At 41.7% G+C, this 19,900-nt stretch overlaps 1 protein-coding gene across 1 annotated transcript; it reads right to left on the bottom strand.

Annotated features, from left to right (window-relative positions):
* Positions 1-708: 708 nt before the first annotated feature.
* Positions 709-16,473, bottom strand: prr7 (proline rich 7 (synaptic)). Its single transcript, XM_078265966.1, has 2 exons — positions 15,842-16,473; positions 709-2,856 (listed from the first exon to the last, which is right to left on the bottom strand). The coding sequence occupies exons 1-2, from the start codon at positions 16,194-16,196 to the stop codon at positions 2,162-2,164; spliced, it is 1,050 nt and encodes a 349-aa protein (XP_078122092.1). The 5' UTR covers positions 16,197-16,473; the 3' UTR covers positions 709-2,161.
* Positions 16,474-19,900: the final 3,427 nt, after the last annotated feature.

Below are 19,900 nucleotides of genomic sequence, written 5' to 3'. Positions count from 1 at the left end.
CCGGTCTGGGTCGCCGTTTCCAATTTATTTTCGGGACATGGAAAAAAGTTTTAAGTACAGCAGCTTTCACGGAGCTCCCGCAGGACTTTGTTCAATAAACTGTCTGTACACTTACAAAGTTCTCAATGCTTCGGTTAACATGTAGGGACCCTCATTATGCTACCGTTGAAGTTTGTTGATATTTTGAACCTTTTTAGTGGTATAAATAGCAATTTTGTTTTTACTTTCCCTGTGCCCCGAATACTAGCGTTGTAAGCTAATCAGCGGTCCGCGCTAGCGTCTTTCAAGCTACAAACACATTTGATTAGCATGAAAACATGTCCCAGAGAGCGACAGAGTGGGTACACATCTGTTATTAACCCCTAGGTTCGTTTTGCGCCAGAATTGTCCTTTAATATGTGCTGCCACGATCAACAATAAAAGTAATACAGTACATGTCATTTTTCCTGCACTTCACAGTTCTCACTCCTGGGTATGACACATTTTTACAATTTGGACCCAGCCTGACTACGAAGAAAAATGTGAAAACAAGAGTAACACAAGCAGGTAAAATAAAAGTAAATACATACCATTAAAGAATGATGAAGAAAAAAATAAAAAGGTTAAAGTATGTATTATTTGGCACCTTAAAGGAGATGTTACTGCAATATAACCCAGAAGACATGTAGTGAAGTTAATGGCTTTATTTGTTTGGCTCTAGAGGGAGGAATCCAACATTTTATGGTATATAACGGTGAGCATAAATGCAGACAATTAGCTGTTCCCATTTTGGCTTTTGTTTTAACTCCATACATTTATAAAATATTGAAAGAACCCTAGCAGCTGAAGATGTTTTTTTATTTCACAAAGAGAAAATGCATTTTAGACAAAGCTTGAAAAGAATAATAAATTTGTACATGAACAATTATGTTTCTTCCACATGAATGACCCAGCAGACGTCATTCTGTGACTACAAGAAGGACCCGCACACCCAGACAATTTGTAGTAAAGACATTGAAAACAACGAAGCAGCATGTTACAAAATACAAACCAAGTACACTCGGTTCTCTGGAGAGCTTGTTGTACCCTTTTTTAGTTTTGTCTCACTGTGAAAACTGGCCTTCGGGCTCTAACATCACAAATGCCGTGGCAGAGTCCAAGCGAAGGGTCACCACGTGTTCCTTTGTAACTGTTAGTACTCACAGTCCTTGAGACGAGACAAGCTGTGAACAGAGTCTTCGGAAAAAATCAAAGCAGATAAAAGAGGAGAGGTCCTCGTGGGCAACATATAGTTCCCGGGAGCCATGGCAACGGCAGACTGCTACAATAGGTTGGCTCCGGCACAGAAAGATGAGAGGAGGGGAGGGATGAAGGGAATGAGAAGACGACACAAGAAGGGGTGGTAGAAATGAAAACGAAAGGTGGAGAAACGTGCCTGTTGCTCGTAACTGCTCCTTTTCTCTGCTCGGCTGTTCAAAGGAACCAGGGACTCGATTAGCTTTAATGTGACATCAGGATGCATCTGTAACTCAACAACACTGGTGTCAAATGGTGTGCAATTTCCTCCTTTACTTACACACAGAACTAAAAGTCCCAGTCCCAGCTGAGTAAGCCCACAGGGCTGCATGGGGAAATCGAACTCCTGGCGTCTTTGCAGTAACCAGATGGTTTGTTAACACAAAACCATCCGAGAAGCCGTCACTGGAAACTGTTTGGGAAAGGGCAGGCACTTTCAAAAAAAATACCGGGCAGGTAATGGAATGAACCATCTGTCTATTACGTCCGCCATTGTTCTTTTGAACCAACAGTCGCGGCCGTCACACACACCTAAACCACGGCCGTAGCTGCCAGTAGCTCCTCACCGGTCAGCTGTAGTTCAGACCCAAACGCGATAGGTTGGAGCCTGACAGAGATGGATTTTCGTGATATGTGATCCTGCGATTCTCGCGTGATATCGCGAGAATTCAGCTGCCGTGCAAGGCAACCTTGGCAGCACTTTAACCCTCTTTTAGCTCTTTGGGGAATTTAATCTCTACTACTAGCGGTGTTAGTGCTGTAAACACGGAGCAGCAAAGGAGGCACACAGACAGGAAGTCTGTCTTTAGAGATCTCCCGCTTGAAGGCTCTTTAGAGATGAACCACCTTAGTGGTTAGTTAAGACTCCTCCAGTAAGCATCCCAGTCTAGACAGCGGTGCTACGACCCAGCAGGGGGAAGGCTGTTGGGAGGCCACAGCTGGGTTCGAGTCCCCTCAGTCCATGGACCCCCTGAAGACCTTGTAACCCTCCTTGGAACTCCTGTATCCCCCCTCGAAGTCCTTGTATGCCTCCGTGGATTCCTTGTATGCCTCCGTGGAGTTCTTGTATGCCTCCGTGGAGTCCTTGTATGCCTCCGTGGAGTCCTTGTATGCCTCCTTGAAATCCTTGTATGCTTCCTTGGAGCCCTTGTATTCCACCTCTGAGCCCAAGTCCATCGTGATGAATCCTGGGCTCTCGGCGGGGCATGGTAGCCATCGCAGTGGCAGCCTGGATAGGACGGGCCCCCTGTGGGCTGAGGTTGTTGTAGTTCAGGTCCATGTTGGACAGGAGATGACCCAGGGAGTCCCAGCGCTGGGACGATGGCAGGCGTATCAGGGAGGAGTAACCTCGCTCGGGGAACACAGACCTCACTGGAGGCTTGCTGGTCTCGGATGTGAACACTGGAGCAGGATCCTGGTGTTCCCTCAGAGGCGGGGGCGCAGATGGTGCGGCTCGGAGTGGGGCAGGCTTCAGGTAGGTGCCCCCCCGCGGGTCAGCCAATACTTCACTGTAGGGCGGAGGAGGATCCTCCATCAGAACTGCCTCCTCATAGCAGGGCGGCTTCCCAAATATGTCTGTGTCTGGAAAAAAAAGAAGAGACTGGGCTTAATCACAACATACACCAACATCTTAGCGAGTCAGCCTCACGAGGCCAGCAGTAATGCAAATAAAAAAAATCCCCTTACTCATAGACCAACATTATAAAGGCACCTGTAAAACTAACAAGACATATCAAACTGTATACAAGGTATGGTATAAGCAGGGGTCATCAACTACATTTTTCCAAGGGCCAGAATTTTTCTAAGCAGACACTCTGGGGGCCGGACTTTCAAATAAAGAAAATAAAATGAATTTATACCTAATACGCCTATTCTTGTTCAAAATGTTCACTTTCTTGCTGAATTAATGCTATTTTTTTAATATATTTTTTACATGTATTAGTGTGAGCAAACTCCTAAAAAACATGGAAACTCCATAATGATAACTGGCTCTTTAAGTAGAAAGATATCTCAGACTGGGAGGCAGTTCACTGAGGAGTGATGGTTAAATGGTCTGTGATTAGGGAACATGGTTGTAGTATGCAGCGTCCTGATTGGTGGAAAATGCTTGCAGAAAGAAACGGCTGTTGTCAGGTAAGAATGTCACTGTCAAAGAGGCTTAAGCAAAAAGTTGACGTGGAAAAAGCTCAGCTTTAATGATGAATGGACAGAATAGCAGGCTATGCATTCGTCATGTATGCCTCATTTGCAATGAAACGATGTCGTTGCAAAATAATAAAACCAGCATCATCATCAAGAATGAAGAACGCAAACATAATGGTCGTGTCAGTCACGTGCATATTAAGTAGCCACATGCATCTGTTTTGGTCTTAATACATCCATAGAGATGGTTCGCTCAGCCAGCAGTTCATAGTCAAGTTCATAAGAATTTTTCCAAATTTCGAGATTCCCGGCAAACTAAGATAAACAGACTACAAACAGACAGCTTTTGTTTTAGCTTGTTTGTAAAAATTCTCTATTTGCAGAGTAGAGCTGTGTTTGCGTAAAACAGCGCGGTGGACAAGAGTGGACTGAGCAGACAGAGCAGACTGAAATATCTCTTTCTACATGTTTATGCCTGTCTATACAGGTGAGTGCATTGATGAGTATTGACTTTTTACTCACAAAGGTTTTATTGTAGCCTACTTACAGTAACGAGACTAGCGTGAGTTGATCTGCCCCAGCGGCCATTGGTAATCCTCTTTGTATCGTTCCCAGTCAGGTACCGCGTGTTTTAACGCACACACATCTCGGCTCAGCTGTGTGTGTGGAGCGCAGGCATCGCTGTACAGAATCCCGGCATGTGAATAGAGATGCAAATACAGGGGCTGGGTTTGTGCTCTACCTGTGTAACGTTACCTGCTGTAAATGCTTGAAATGCTAAATTTCCTCTTTACATTTTCTGAATTCGTGATTATTCTGCGAAAATTAGTGTTTGACAGCCCTACCTAAAATGCATTTTTGATGCTTTCAAATGTCAACACTTTGACTAACGTCAAAAACAAATTTTTCCTGCCCTTACAGGTGCAACAAAGCTAACGGTAGACTCAGGAAGATGTCAATCAATCAGTCTAACCACGCCCACACCGTCCTGGGAAGAGGTCTAATCAGCCAGGTTAAATGAAAACAGCAGTGTGGGTGTTCAGGACCTTTAAGTTAATTAGTTCACTTAGGTTCAGGAGAAGGGCCACGCCTCAACCACACCTCTAATCACCTCTCACGCCTACTTAGACCTGGGGCACGTTCAATCTCAGTTTCTTTCTTTCTTTTGAGGATGGAGGTCTGGTAGTCTAGTTTTTGCGGCTTTGTTTCTTTGTTAATTAAGTCACTACTCTTTAGTTTAGGGGGGGGAAGTTCTGGGTCCGACGGCCCTTGATGGGTTGGCCCAGGCTTCTTCCATTCTTTTGTTCGTTTAGGTCAGACCTCCTGACTCCCATAGTTTTGGTTAAATCACTGATAGTTAAGTTGTGAATAAAATGTAATTTACTTTAACTGATCCTTGGCGGTCACAGTTAGGTTGCGTTTCTTTGTTTTGACCGTAACACCCAATCAGCAGAGACGTGTCTGTAAACTTGTGGTTAGTGTTAATTTTGTCAGACGAGACTAAATACAGTGCCTTGCAAAAGTATTTACCCCCCTTGGCTTTTTAACCTATTTTGTTACATTACAGCCTTTAGTTCAATGTTTTTTTAATCTGAATTTTATGTGATGGATCAGAACACAATAGTCTAAGTTGGTGAAGTGAAATGAGAAAAATATATACATAAAACTAAAAAAAGTAAATGTGCATAACTATTCACCCCCCTAAAGTCAATACTTTGTAGAGCCACCTTTTGCGGCAATCACAGCTCCAAGTGGCTTTGGATAAGTCTCTATGAGCTTGCCACATCTTACCACTGGGATTTTTGCCCATTCCTCCTTGCAAAACTGCTCTAGCTCCTTCAAGTTGGATGGTTTGCGCTTGTGAACAGAAATCTTTAAGTCTGACCACAGATTTTCTATTGGATTGAGGTCTGGGCTTTGACTAGGCCATTCCAACACATTTACGTGTTTCCCCTTAAACCACTCAAGTGTTGCTTTAGCAGTGTGTTTGGGGTCATTGTCCCGCTGGAAGGTGAACCTCTGTCCTTGCCTCAAATCACACACAGAGTGTACAGGTTTTGCTCAAGAATATCCCTGTATTTGGCACCATCCATCTTTCCCTCAACTTTGACCAGTTTCCCAGTCCCGGCTGCTGAAAAACATCCCCACAGCATGATGCTGCCACCACCATGTTTCACTGTGGGGATGGTGTTCTTTGGGCGATGTGATGTGTTGGGTTTGAGCCAGACATAGCGTTTTCTTTAATGGCTGAAAAGTTAAATTTTAGTCTCATCAGACCAGCGCACCTTCCTCCATACATTTTGGGAGTCTCCCACATGCCTTTTTCAAAACGTGCCATTTTGTTTTTTGCTGAAAGTAATGGCTTTCTTCTGGCCACTCTGCCATAAAGCCCAACTCTATGGAGCGTACGGCTTATTATCGTCCTATGTACAAATACTCCAGTCTCTGCTGTGGAACTCTGCAGCTCCTCCAGGGTTACCTTAGGTCTCTGTGCTGCCTCTCTGATTAATGCCCTCCTTGCCCGGTCCGTGAGTTTTGGTGGGTGGCCGTCTCTTGGCAGGTTTGCTGTTGTGCCATGTTCTTTCCATTTGGTTATGATAGATTTAATGGTGCTCCTGGTGATCATCAAAGATTTGGATATTTTTTTTATAACCTAAACCTGACTTGTACTTCTCAACAACATTGTCTGTTACTTGTTTGGAGAGTTCCTTGGTCTTCATGGCAGTGTTTGGTTAGTGGTGCCTCTTGCTTAAGTGTTGCAGCCTCTGGGGCCTTTCACAAGACTAAGACTAAATTAAAAATAGGTGACAAAATGAACACTACTCGTGGTAATGAACAAGCGACGTTTCATTTAAAAATTACTTTAAGATGCTTCTTCAGGTTGGAGGTGGAGTAATTTGGACGCTGAAAGGAGGTTGGTTGCTGGCAAGCAGAGGTTGCACTGCAGAGTTATATTTCGTTCTCCCTTTTCAAAATGCTGTTTGAGTTTCCAAGATAGAAACGCATTTCTGCCTTGGCTCTGTTGTGCCGGTTCCGGCTCCATCTCTAGCTCCTGCTGCTTCTCTTCCGACTCTATTGTGACTGATCACGCAAATAGCTAATTTTTTCGTTTTCATTTTGGGGCTTCTGGGAAATGCATGGAGTTGCCTTAATTTATTTAGAGAGTGAATAAACTCGTGAAACAGAAGTATCGTCATGTAATCCATTGATTTCAACAATGTAACTGTATTCTAAATACCAACTATTTAAATTGTAACTGTAACGGAATACAGTTACTCATAATATGTATTCTGAATATGTAACGCCGGTACATGTATTCCGTTACTCCCCAACACTGTTGATATCCAAGTCTTTGATAATGTTTAAAATTAGCTGTGTTTCTCCTTATCGGGTTTCCAGCCTTGCAAACTGTTGGCTTGTTGGTTTGTGTACAGAAACCATAGCAACGCACAGAGCTGACTATAAGCTGTAAACAGGCAAGAGGCCGTAAACTGTGGTTAAAAACCATGATTGAGACACATATTCCGAATGTGCTGTATACATGTCCAAAGAATGCCTCTAAAACCAGAATAATACCAGAATATCCCACGTATTTATCGGAAAATGCTAAATTCGGCAAAAGGCCTTATTCAGAATATCCAAACGGAATATGCTGTTTACATGACCTGTATCAAATTCTGAATATTGTCATATTTGGAATAATAGTGGAATATTAGTGTGCATGTAAACATACTCAATGTTTATCTGCTGTTTTCTGCACTGTCAAATAATACGAGCACAGCACAGTCAAATAAAAGCCTTGATGAGATTTTCTGCAATACACAAGCAGTTCCTCACTTCTTCTCCACTAATTGGACCATTCACACAGTCACTCTGCTTTTAAGGAGCGCTGAGACATGAATCATAGTCATAGTCTCAGTGGCTACAGCTGACATACAGTACATAAAAGTGTTTTCTTTTATTCTATTGGTTACATTTCCCATCATGTGGTTGAAACAACAGAAAACAAAGAGCTATATTGTTCAACTTCAGATGTAGTTTTGGTTGTAATGTTGTGTCGACGTGTCTTTTAGCTGACACAAATTAGTTTGACATTTTCTTCTGGATGACATTAAAGCCAAAAACTACTGAAAATGTTTACTTTACTGAAGAGAAATAGAAGCACAGGAAACAAGTTTACTCCTGCAACATTTCCAAAATACATCTGACCTGCCAAAGAGGCTGTGGGCATAATGTAAGACAGTTGGGTCTATATTTCAATGTATTGTGAGTATAAAGGAAAATATGTTGGGCCTTGGGCAACAAACATCAGTCTGAAAGCATTTTTTTTTTAAACAACTGACGGTAGTTTCTGTTTCCAGGCTGATGAATCTGCCCAGATCCTGATCAATATTTGTCGAAATGTTGCACAAGCTCTCTGCTTCTGCTTTTACAGTAACTCGACTTGTCGGTTTCTTGCAGAGGCTCTTTTGGAAAAAAGAAAAGGTTTGCACTATCCATGCAAAAATCATATGTTTATTTAAACCATATAACCCCTTTTTTCAAAGTGACTGACATCTGAACTCAACAGTTTCTCTGCAATGATGTTGCAAGCTTGCAGTTTTCTTGCTTGTCTGCAAGTCGTGGTGGGAAATATTGTAAATAACTACAAGATATACATTATCCTGAGTTCCAGTGTCTCTGATGATTACACCAACAAAAACCCGTTTACACCTACAACAACAGACATTACAATACGTTATATTTAATTTAGCTGACGCTTTTATCCAAAGAAACTTCCAATAAGAGCATCAATTACATTAGCTTCAAATAAGCCAAACTACAAAGAGCCACATGTAAGTTCTTGGGTCTTTGTAAATTAAAGTGTGGTCTAGACCTATTTAGTCTCGCATTGCCAGACCTTCCTCCACAGCGCAGATAGTCTAGCTAGCTGTCTGGATTTACCCTCCAGAGATCTGAGGAAAAGTTAACCATAGTCCTCAGAAATCCACCAGAGTTTAAAATTACAACAAAAAGAAAGAGGAAGGTGAGGGGACATCTGGAGGGGACATTCTGAATTTCCGGCGGCACCGGAGCAATCCCAGAAGTGGAACGTCATCGATATAGACCAAGACCTATTCTTTTTTAAAGATAATTTTTTGGGCTTTTTCTGCCTTTATTTTTGATAGGACAGCTAGGTGAGAAAGGGGGGAGAGAGAGTGGGAAGACATGCAGGCATAAACCTCTCAGTGCATGCGCCTGCTCTACCACTGAGTTAACCTGGCCACAGCCCCAGACCTATTCTGTCTATATCTGTAAAGTGTCCTGAGATAACTTGTTATGATTTGACACTATAAATAAAATTGAATTGAATTAAGTGCAACATGTAAGTGCAATTTGTTTGTTTTTTCATCATCACATCATAGTGGTGTAAATCAACAGCTGTTTGTTGAACTGTTGTCATGGAGCTGGATGTATTTATAGATGCAAATGTGTGCGTTCCATATGTGTGAGTGTACCTGGCCAGAGTTGGTCACGCCTGCATCATGCCTCACAAATACCTACGGGATCAGACTGTCATTGTTGTCCAGCTCTCTCTGCTGTAAACAATGCTACCAGCTGCCAGGGCAGCTTTAAATAAACGTCAGCAGAAAGAAATGGGACTGATGTCTCCACCGGGAGGATCACAGGGGTTTGCGTTGAAGCGGCAGCCGGCTCTGTGTGGATAAAGTATACATGACTGTGAAGCAGTGATCTGTGGCATCTGTATAAATGACGGTGATCGTATTTGTCAAGGTGAATTACAGGATTACACAGAAACGTGATTGTGTGAATAAACACTAGATACAAACATCCTTTCATTCATTTTAAGTGCCAACCATGCGGTTTTATTTCTGTAAATCAGGATGTTATTTCATCAGGATTTATTATCTGAAAAGTCTTTTTGTCTTTCCTCTCTTTATCTAATCTCCAGTTTTATCTCATTTTCATCAATTTGTTTCTCTTATCTCCTAATTACTCTTCTCTCGTTTCATCTGATCCCTTTCTTTTCTTTACATCTTTTTCTCCTCGATGTATCTTCTCTTCTCTCTTCTCCTCTGATCTCATCCCTCTCCATTTTCTCCCCTAATCTCATTTTATCTGGCATCTGCTCCTCTCTTCTCCCATCACATCTCTCTCCCCCATGCTCCTCTTTCCTCTCTCACTTCCTTCCTTATCTCTCTCCTTATATCTCATCCTTTACCTCTCCTTAAAGGGGGCATTTCATGCACGTATACATTTGGGTATCTACCAACCCACAAACTGTGAAATAAGACATCCCACTCAGTTTTTTGTGGGCTGCCTGGATCAGAAAACATGGGATTCAACAACCCATTCAGATCTGGCTCCCTTTGCTATGAGACATGCAGGTTTATTAGAATATACCACCCCCAATCTGAGTCAGACATACATATAGCTATGAAAACTAAAGCCTTGTAATTTCTATGTATTCCACATATTTATTACTGTAAGCCCCACATTGACTCCCGCTGTATAAGACCGCGACGATCCGCAAAGGGAGAAGGTCGGAGTGGATAGATGGGTCCCAAAACACAAGACTTTTGAGCCAGGAACAAGTGTTTGTGTCCCGGGTGTACTACTTACTGTAAGTGGACTGGTGTTTTAACCCAAATAGTTTTGGTGCCTAAACTTAACTGTCATGTTACTGCAAGACAGTCACCTTTTTGTGGCTTAACTTAACTGTAACAACTGCTAAACTTAACTGTCACTTGACCCGGTCGCCGTAATTTCAAAAGTTATCACACGAATTGTTGTGCATAGGTTTACATACAGAAACATATGAACCTGTTCATTGGAATGCGTTGTCTGAGTATCTACACCCACATATCGAGAACTTTGCAAAGGTGCGCCATATTTTTCTCGCAAGCCGAGGGGAGGCTTAAGAGATGGAGGGTTTCAGACAGAGGGTGAATACAGGTATATTCAGACAGATAGTATGTAAAGGATTGTGTTTTTTGAACATTAAAGCATGTAAACATGTTCTAGTAGAAACCCAAAATACAAGTATGAACCTGAAAATGAGCATGTAGCTCCTTTTTCAACAATCTCTTTTCCACTTCTATTCTCATCATGTATATCCTACATGTTTAGTGATTGACAATTTAAATTGAATGTTGTCAAAGCAAAGCCATTATTATCAAGTTCAAAACTCTGTGGCTGCAGACGGCTGCAGAGGAGGAATCATCACCCACCGCCGGTCTGAACTGAGCTGCTCCCAGTGTGAACATCCTGTGTGGGTCATGACTTTGATACAAAAGTCTGTACCAGAGCAAGACATGCTGGCTGTGTGGGATGACAGCTGAGTGATCCATGAAATCTGTTTCTGGAGCTAAACTCGTATGCTGTTTTTACCGTCTCAGATGTTTGAACGCATCTTTTATTTGCTGTAAGCATCCACCTCTCTCTTGCGTTTCTCTGTTTCTCACTCTGTATTGTGTTTCTTGTGTTTGCCCCTGTAAAGCACTTTGTGACTTACTTCATCTGTGAAAAGTACTTTTCATTGACATATAGATTTGCTATTTAAAAACGGCAGGATGTGCAGGATGTCCCGTGTCACGCTAGTGACGATTCTCTCTGACTAATCAGTGATCTGTAACGTTTTAAGTAGTATCGGCTCAGATCACTTGGAAATTCGACTGAGGTGATACCAGAAAAAAGTACCAGGTCTACTTGAGTAGAGCCTTGCCGTACCATGAAGCGGAAATGCGGCATTAAGCGGGATTTATGGTTCTGCGGAGGCTCCACGCAGAGCTTTGGCCGTAGCCTACGTAAGTGGCCTGAAGTTCATACTTGTGCGTTGGTGTCTGCGTCGATCTCTTTAAGAGAATAGCAGGGTCGGCGTGTGTGTGTGTGTGTGTGTGTGTGGTAGAGCGAGTGAAAGAGTGACGGTGATTATTTTCAGAGTGAGTACTAACTCTAGAAGCATATGCAACGCTACCAAGCCACAGCCAAGCTGACAAGTGGTCAATCACAGTCGTTGCCATCTGTGTCGCCGCAGCGTTTTTTGAGAAGTGCACGTCGGCTACGGCGTAGGGTCCGGCGTAGGGTCCAGCGTAGGGTCCGTATCGCCACGTACCTACGTATGTACCTTACGGTACGGCGTAGATTTAACCGAGAAGCATAAATTGGCATTTAGAATGCATTAGTTTTAGCAAGTGTACCTAATAAAAAGGTAACAAGATACGTGTTCATTAGTGAGCTTTGGTGGTTTGAGTGATCATTACATGTCATTTAGCTGATCAGATTTCAAGCCGTCTCTAATGCTTCTTAGTTGCGTTTACATACAGCTTTTTTGATATTGCATACTATAGCTATCCCAACAAGTGTAAATGGAGTTTAAGCCAAATGAGCGTGAAAGGTGATGGGATCAGATGGCCACCCACCAAGAGCCTGGTTCTGCCTGAGGTTAGACTTTGCCTAGCCTGGTTGACTTTACAGATAGAGTAGGTCTAGACCACTCTATCTGTAAAGTCTCCTGAGATAACTTCTGTTATGATTTGACACTATAAATAAAACTGAATTGAATCTCCATTTCCACATCCCTGTCTCCCCTCTCGTACGACTGAAACAGCTCCCAGCTTCTCTCTCCGTCCTCTGCTGTGCTCAGCTTGTCAGCACCTGCTTCTCTTTCAGCTCTGCTGCTGCCTGGATACTAAACCTCTTCATCAGTCTGCTTTGTGACCGAGACTCCAGCAACCTTTTGTTTTATCCGTTACTGTCTGTCTGTGCTCATTAACCAACTTTGACAGCAGCTGATGCTATTTTAACTCTCCAATAATCCCTCTTCTTTCCTAGCACTCTACAGATTTATAAAGGTTTACGCTGTTCCTCCTCCATCATTGGTTTCTAATTGCTTACCTCTTCTCTTCTCCTAATTCTTCTTCACTTTGTAATTTATCGTTATTTTCCTCTGTGAATAATTCCATTAAAATCATTCTTCCTCTCCACATTTAAATGTGCGATACAACAGAATTAGTAAATGATCATGCTATACATAAACTGGAAACAGACTGGATACTAAAGATTGCATTTTAACTTTTGTACAGTTAGTTTTGATGAAACGTTGCAAAAATTAAATCTGCTGTATGTTAACGTTTTAATGTCACTTTAAGCTTGTAGGATTTTTATTGGGTCCTTCGGTGCAACACATTTTCACTCTCCCATCATGTAAAATACGGACACTTGGTCATGTGCCTTTGGTCGTTTGTTATTCAAGCTAAAAGTGCGTCCTTTGGTGTTCATTATTCACTCTAAAGTGCGTCCTTTGGCGTTTGTTATTCACGCTAAAAGTCTCCTTTAGCATCGGGACTTTTAGCACAAGTATCGGGGAAAAAAAACCAAACCTACACACAGCTCCTCCGGGTAATGTAGAGATAAGTTCACGTTTGCAGTGCATGTGTGAAAGGGCCTAGATAGTCTACGTTTTCTCGTCTTTTTGTTTCTCTTTTAGTTTCGCCCGGCCTTGTTGTTGCTCCCTCTGTCACCGCTCGGCCTCCACAGTCACCACCCACGCCTCAGCGGCAGCTGTCACCATGACACCCTGCGGGGGAACGCTGCCTGGCAGGCAGGGAGGTAGAAGCCTGTGTCTAAAACAAATCTGACAGTGAATAATAATAAAAATCCTCCCCCTGTCCTCTGCTTCTCTGTCTGCATGTGAATTGCTCATATGGATGTTGTGAATGTATTTATTATTTCTCAGTCTTTGTTTGTTCAAGAGTTCAAATTATGAGTCTTATTAATGAAATATATATTTACCTCGTAAATAAAGAGCAAATAAGATGTGGCAGGTTTGATATTTGTCAGTAATTTTACACACAGCAGTAAAGAAGAAAATGTTCTGCTCGAGAGAAAAGCTGCAGTGAGTAGTGTTAGTGTTGAGACTAGTGGATGCAGTAGTTATACAGTGACTGCTAATGTTTAAATACAGCTTCCGAGAGATGAGGAAAGGAAAACCGCTTGTTTCATACACTATTGGGGCTGTATATCTTGAAGTCAAAGACAACTGTATTTGCCGGTGAGCAGCTCCGAAAAATGAAAGCTCTTTAGGTCGGCCACATGTTGATCTGTGGGTCGTCGAAATGAAATGAAATCACGAGTTCCTGCTGCCTGCAGAGTTTGGAGAGACTCTCTGCTGCAGTTTGGTTGATAGTTAGACTTTACGTAGTTGTTAGTGTCAATAATTGTTAAATCTCCAATTAATTTCTTATTTGGTTACTCTTACGACACAACATATATACAAGGTCTAAGCGTTTTGCTCAGTTACTGGAAAAGAACGAGTAGAAGCAACATGATTATCACAGTGGGTTGAGTTAAAGACTCACTTATTTCATTGAGTGTCAGGCTTAAAAAACTTAATATTTGGGGAGAATATGAGGCATAAATAACTTCAGCTACATCTAGTACATCCTGTTAACATGCTCTGTGCTCTTGTGATCTGAAATACTCAGAAATGTGGTGTATATGAAGGTCTGATCCAGTATATACTGAGGTCCCCTTTAAAATCCTCCTCCTCCAATCCATGCACACCTTTAATTTGCTGTAAACTGTATATAGTATAATGTAGAGGTGGGAAAAAATGTATTCACATATGTAAATCGATTATTTTCCACAGAATCGATTTTTTATTTTATTTTTTTTTTATTTTTTACCAAAGATTCACCTAAATATGTTCTGTTTCTACGGTACCGCCGACTGCATCATATCCGTTTCCAGCAAAACGACGGAAAGCAGAAAATGCTGAAAATATACACAATACAAATATATGTACTTCTTTACAAATTAAATACATGTGGTGTGCATTCTTCTTAGAAAACAATTCGTTTTTAGAAATGTCTCATGGTATATTGTCTCTAGAAGTTGTGACGGCTCCTCCTATTTCAAGTCCATGTGGTTGCTGGGACCTGGGGATTGGGCAATAAGGATGATAACTTACACCTGGATGAGTTGATTTGTCGCATGTCTATAAATAGGAGTGCCTGGGTAGTCAGTCGCGCTCTCTCCCTCCTTGAGGTTGCTTGGTTTGTTTGGACTTTGGTTGAGTTACTTTTGCTTTCTTACATCGCTACACCTTCACACATTCATACACCACACACATAACTGATAAACTGGTAGCACGTTTAAAGGTGCACTATGAGTTCCTGCATGGTCACTTCTGTTGACGTTCCAAGGAAATTTCAAACAAAACAGAGCAAGCTTGTCCCTCCCCCCATGTTACCGTAACTGCCATGACTAACTGACTAACTGTCGCTAACCCCCACCCCGTCCCCCAACCATCTTGTCGGTGATTGGCTGGAGTGGTTTGTTGTATTTTGGTGCACAGGCTGTGCCTCTAGTGTTTGATGTTTACGCCCCCTGTGTTGTCTCCCGAGACCGGGCTTTTTCACAGTGTATTCAAGGGGCAGGCAGCTAGCGGATCAAGAAGAGATCCCTACCATTTGAGACAAAAATGAAATCGCGCTGAAACCATGCAGGAACTCATAGTGCATCTTAAAGATATTTTTTTTTGCGCCATTTTAGGCCTTTCTTAGATAGGACAGCTTTAGACATGAAAGGGGAGAGAGAGGAGGAATGACATGCAGCAAAGGGCCACAGGCCGGAATCGAACCCGCAACCACTGTGTCGAGGACTAAGCCTCTGTATATGGGCGCACGCTCTACCAGGTGTGCTACCCAGGCACCTTACCCTTGTGTGTTTAATTTAATTGAGCAAACGTGTGTTCTCCACAATTTGTCAATCCTTTAAGCCAGGTCGTGACATGGGGGCTCGTCCGGGTCGTGACAAAGTGTATTATTTAACTTTTGTTTTTGTTAAAGAAGGAAAAGAAAATCACAATACTCAATACTATCAAATCGCAATAAATGAAATTCACAATACAAATTGAATTGGCACCCATGTATCGTGAAGGAACTGGAACGAGCTTGATGAAAACAAAAATTGTCGCATTCTGTCTCCATCATGAAGAATAGTCTGAAAGAAAATTTGCTTATAACATATGATTGTTGAATATTCTTTAAGTGTTATATTTGTACTGGGATCGTCTGTATTTTGTGGTATTTGTCAGTGTTGTGTCTACTGTGAATTGAGTTTTTAGTGACTGTATCTCTGTTGTATGTTTATTGTTATCTGGCCCCCTCCGAAAAGCTTTTTGTAGCTTATTTGCGGTTCCCCATTTCACGCAGCCTACATATGATCATTGTGTTTTAATGATAGGAAGATGACGTGTGAATAAAGACTGAATTATAAGAATCGAACAGTAACGAAAGCATATCGTCCCAGCCCGAAAGAACCATTCAAATAGCATGAAAAAAACAAACTAGGATTAAAAGTTAAATTAAAAATGTAAAATAAAAAAAATAACCAAACAATAACAATCTGTTGACGTTACCTGGTATGCTGACCCAGTTTGCTTGCGGCATGGGATGAGGGACCTGCAGAGGAAGAGGCGGCGACAGGGTTTCGGGGGCGCAGAACTGCGGCGGCTCCCTGGGAAGCTGTAAAGGTGGTGGTGGGGGTGAAAGCGGTGGCGGTGGAGGAGGCGGCGGGTATCCCGTGGGGGGACAGCTGAGTGGCTCCATCTCTACAGTGCGCAGACATTGCTCCCTCAGCCTCTCCTCGTGGTGGCGCTTCAGCCTGCGCTGCAGGAAGCTGCAGAAACAGCAGAGCATGACGATGACAGCCCAGACCAACCAGAAGCCGGCGAAACACGCCAGGAAGGTATAGGTGCCCTGCGACATCACCATGACACTGACGGGATGGGATGAGAGTTCCCGTCCCTCCCACCGAGGCAGGCAGAGGTGATTTCAGGTGTGCAGGATGGGATGTCCGTGATCTTGTTGTCCTCGGGACGCCGTGAAACTTGGTAGGCCTATAGCTCGTCTCTCTGGGGTCAATAAGCCAAATTCTGGCACTTTTATCACATTTGGTGATAAAAAATAATGTGCAGATTAAAATGCTGACATTGCGATTCTGTGGGCTGTATTCCAAGGTGGGAACTAACAAAATAAAATCATGTGATAGAAGGTGTTAACAGCAGTCAAAGAGAGCTGCGAGTCTGGCCGCTTCACTTGAATACTGATGAATTTAAGTCCAGTAAAGTCACAACATCCTTAAAAAAAAATAAGGAAGCAAAATAATAGCAAAAAAATAATAGCTGTGATCGGTGTCGGGTTTGTTTCAATGCTTCACAAAATGTAAAAGGACATTAAAAAGACTTTTGCTTTCGTGATGACATTATCAAGAAAATGGTATCAAAGAACCTTATAGAATTGCCTGAAGAAGTAAAAAATTATGATAATTTAAATTTTAAAAACATAGTTGTTGAGGAAACATTCATTACAATCTGCACCTCTTCTGGAATATAACTGTCACGTTCTGCAGTTAGTCTTGGTTGTGTTTATGAAGGACTGGCCGTTAGCATCAGTATATGTGTGGGTGAGTGTGTGTGTGTGGGAGAGAGAAAAGAGAGAGTGAAATGTATGTAGGGGATGGGGGGTGTTTGTTTGTTACTTATTTTATATAAAAAAAAAATATTTTAAAAGCACTGATCTGGAGTGGCACTTTGAATTTCGTTGTGTTACTACACTGTATTCATGCAATGACGAATAAAGCTTGATTTGATTTGATCTTCAATAAAACGGGAAATGGCATACATTAGCATTCTTATTAAATGAAATGTCATTAAAATGCTTTCCTAAAAGAAAGTGCACAAAGTACCTGAATGCCAAAAGTTAACGATGAGGTTAATTGAATTGGAAACAGCGGCAGCGACTGGTTAGCCTCACCAACACCTGGTTTAGACATTAATTGACGTAAATCACAGGATGTTCCACTTTTGAGGCGTGACAGCAGAAACTGGGCATACAAAATGATTTTTGTCCAAATGATGTGCCTGAAAATGAGAAACGTACTACACGATCAGCAAATTAATAAAAAATAAAAAAAACGACAACAAAGGAAATATTGTGCTTTTAAGTTGTACTAAAAGCAGAGTCTCTATTTATTTTTTTTTACTGAATGGTCCAAAATCTGGAAATTGGATCAGAAAAATGCAGGAAATCCAAAAATATACATATCTTTCTTTCTGCTTATAAATATTCTTTGTGTACAGATGTTTTAGAAACCAGCTCCTCTGCAGCACTCCTCATTTATATGAAAATGTGTCTGAATGCAGGATAAACGCACACAGACCCACACTGTTATTTCAAAAGATTACAGATGCGCCTTCATGTGTGTTTCAACAGCAGTGAACATCCATTTAAATTCTCCCAAAAAGCTCCACCAGACTCCTTTCAATAATCCACCTTCTCAGCGGTGGTGGCGGAAAACGTTTCCATATTTTCGGACAGAAAATTAAGTTGCGACGGCATCGTCATCTGATTTTTAAAGGCAGAACCTCAAGTCCAAGATACAAGAGAGAAAAAGAAGAATTTGAAGCTGGAAGAAACAAAGGCCTGTCGACAAAGGCCGGACGAACTGAGGCGGCGTCCAATCAGGTGATGTGTGACTCATTTAGTCCACGTGAAGTCAAAAAGCTGGTCCCCTTCAGGGCTGCAGGGGTCTGGATGTCGGGGGTCGGTCTACACCACTGAGACGCCGAATTCTTCCGTCTCAGATACCAGCGGGACTCCTCGGTGTCACGCTGCTCTACAAAGACACACAGGGAGGAGACGAGACCATCATCAGCCATTACCAGAGGACAAATTCAGACAATATTTTCAACACAGTGAGAACTCAGAGCAGTAAAAACAGCGCAGAGGCCGTGTGCTTATAAATCTCAGCTGCTCAGGCAGGACTATGGGGGGGGGGGTGTATCAGTTTCACACTTCAGAGTGCAGCGCAAAGAGAAAATATTCACAGTCAGGATGTCGGGAAAAGAGACAGAGATACTGAAACAAAAACTAAAAAAACAGGACACCTTGCACATTATTCCTTATTTATGTTCAAACTAATGAACTACTTGCACTGCCCACAACATGCTTTATGACATTTGTAACCAGGTTTAAAAGTACTACACATTGTCATAAATATGATGGTAATCTAAAGGTATTTGATCACATATGTGACTTAGTTAAAAAATAAACCCTAGGTATACAGTAGGTAGGTAACACTAGGTACAGTGTGAGGTTTGGTTATTTCCTTTACTAGAGGTTTTCAAGCTGAGGTGCTAAGTTAGTATATGTGTTAAATAAGGGATACTTGTATCTCATTGCCATATGCTAATTCCTTAAAAGCCATTACAGTGCATTTATTTAAGTGGGTTAATTAAACTAAGCCTAATAATAGTGGTTACAGATGATGTAAGTGATTTTAAGTACAAGAGAAACAGTACACCATTACTTTAGGTATTCTTTATTGTAAATTACGTTAACTGATTTAATGAACTCACGGCCCTCCTGACTAAACTGGGGATAGGTGGGCTACTCATTTAAATTGTTAAAGGGTAACTAGTTTTTTTCAACTTGGACCCTATTTTCCTAGGTTTTTGTTTCTAAGTGACTGATGGGAACAACAATCTTTACCGACAGTGGTGAAACAAGCTACAATGTAAGTTAATAGGGCAATTGTCCAGCTTGTATTTACCTTCACAAAAGTGCTTGTTTTGTCGCTGACAGGCTCAGATTAATATTCTAAGTGTCTGACAACATTATGGAAAGGATCCCTTCAGAGATAGACCTTTAAAACCTCTTTGAGTCCTTTCTGTTTAACCAGAAACCGCTCTGAATTCGCTAGCGCTAAACCCACCAGACTCCATTTAAAAAAGCAATACTTTTAGCGTGCAAAGAGCCAACATTTTTTCACATGTAAATGAGTAAACTATGTGTTTATTTCAACTAAAACTATAGTTGTTATGGTTGGGAAAGTGGAAAGACGACCCAAAAGCCCTTTTCATAGTTTTATTTAGTTTCTGTCAACTTTGAATGAAGTGTATTTTACGATGCTAAAATGACTGTTTATTTACATGGAGTCTGGTGGGTTTAGCAGGAGGATGTTACTCTTCAACAGAAAGGTCGACCTCCTTAGAAATCCTTTCCATAATGTTGTCAGACACTTAGAATATTAATCTGAGCCTGTCAGCGGCAAAACGAGTACTTTTGTGAACGTAAATACAAGCTGGACAATTGTCCTGTTAACTAACATTGTAGCTCATTTCTCCGCTGCCGGCTGCAGAGATCTCGCTTAATACTGGACCAATGTCAAATATGGTTGTTCCCATCAGTCGCTTAGACACAAAAACATAGGGAAATAGGATGCAGGTTGAAAAAAAGTTGCTTCTAAATGCTGACCTGATCTGAAAATGGTCAAAAAGGTTGAAAAAAGCATCCACATAAATGTTCTTTGTATAATGTTTTGCTTTAACAATGGAATACAGTAAATAATTTATAGAATAGAATAGACCTTCCTCCACAGCGCTGCGAAGGAGGGTCTGGCTAGTCCACACAGCATT

This window comes from Sander vitreus, chromosome 13 (genome assembly GCF_031162955.1).
Source record: "Sander vitreus isolate 19-12246 chromosome 13, sanVit1, whole genome shotgun sequence".
Lineage (NCBI taxonomy): Eukaryota > Metazoa > Chordata > Actinopteri > Perciformes > Percidae > Sander > Sander vitreus.
This window is presented reverse-complemented; position numbering and strand designations above follow the sequence as displayed.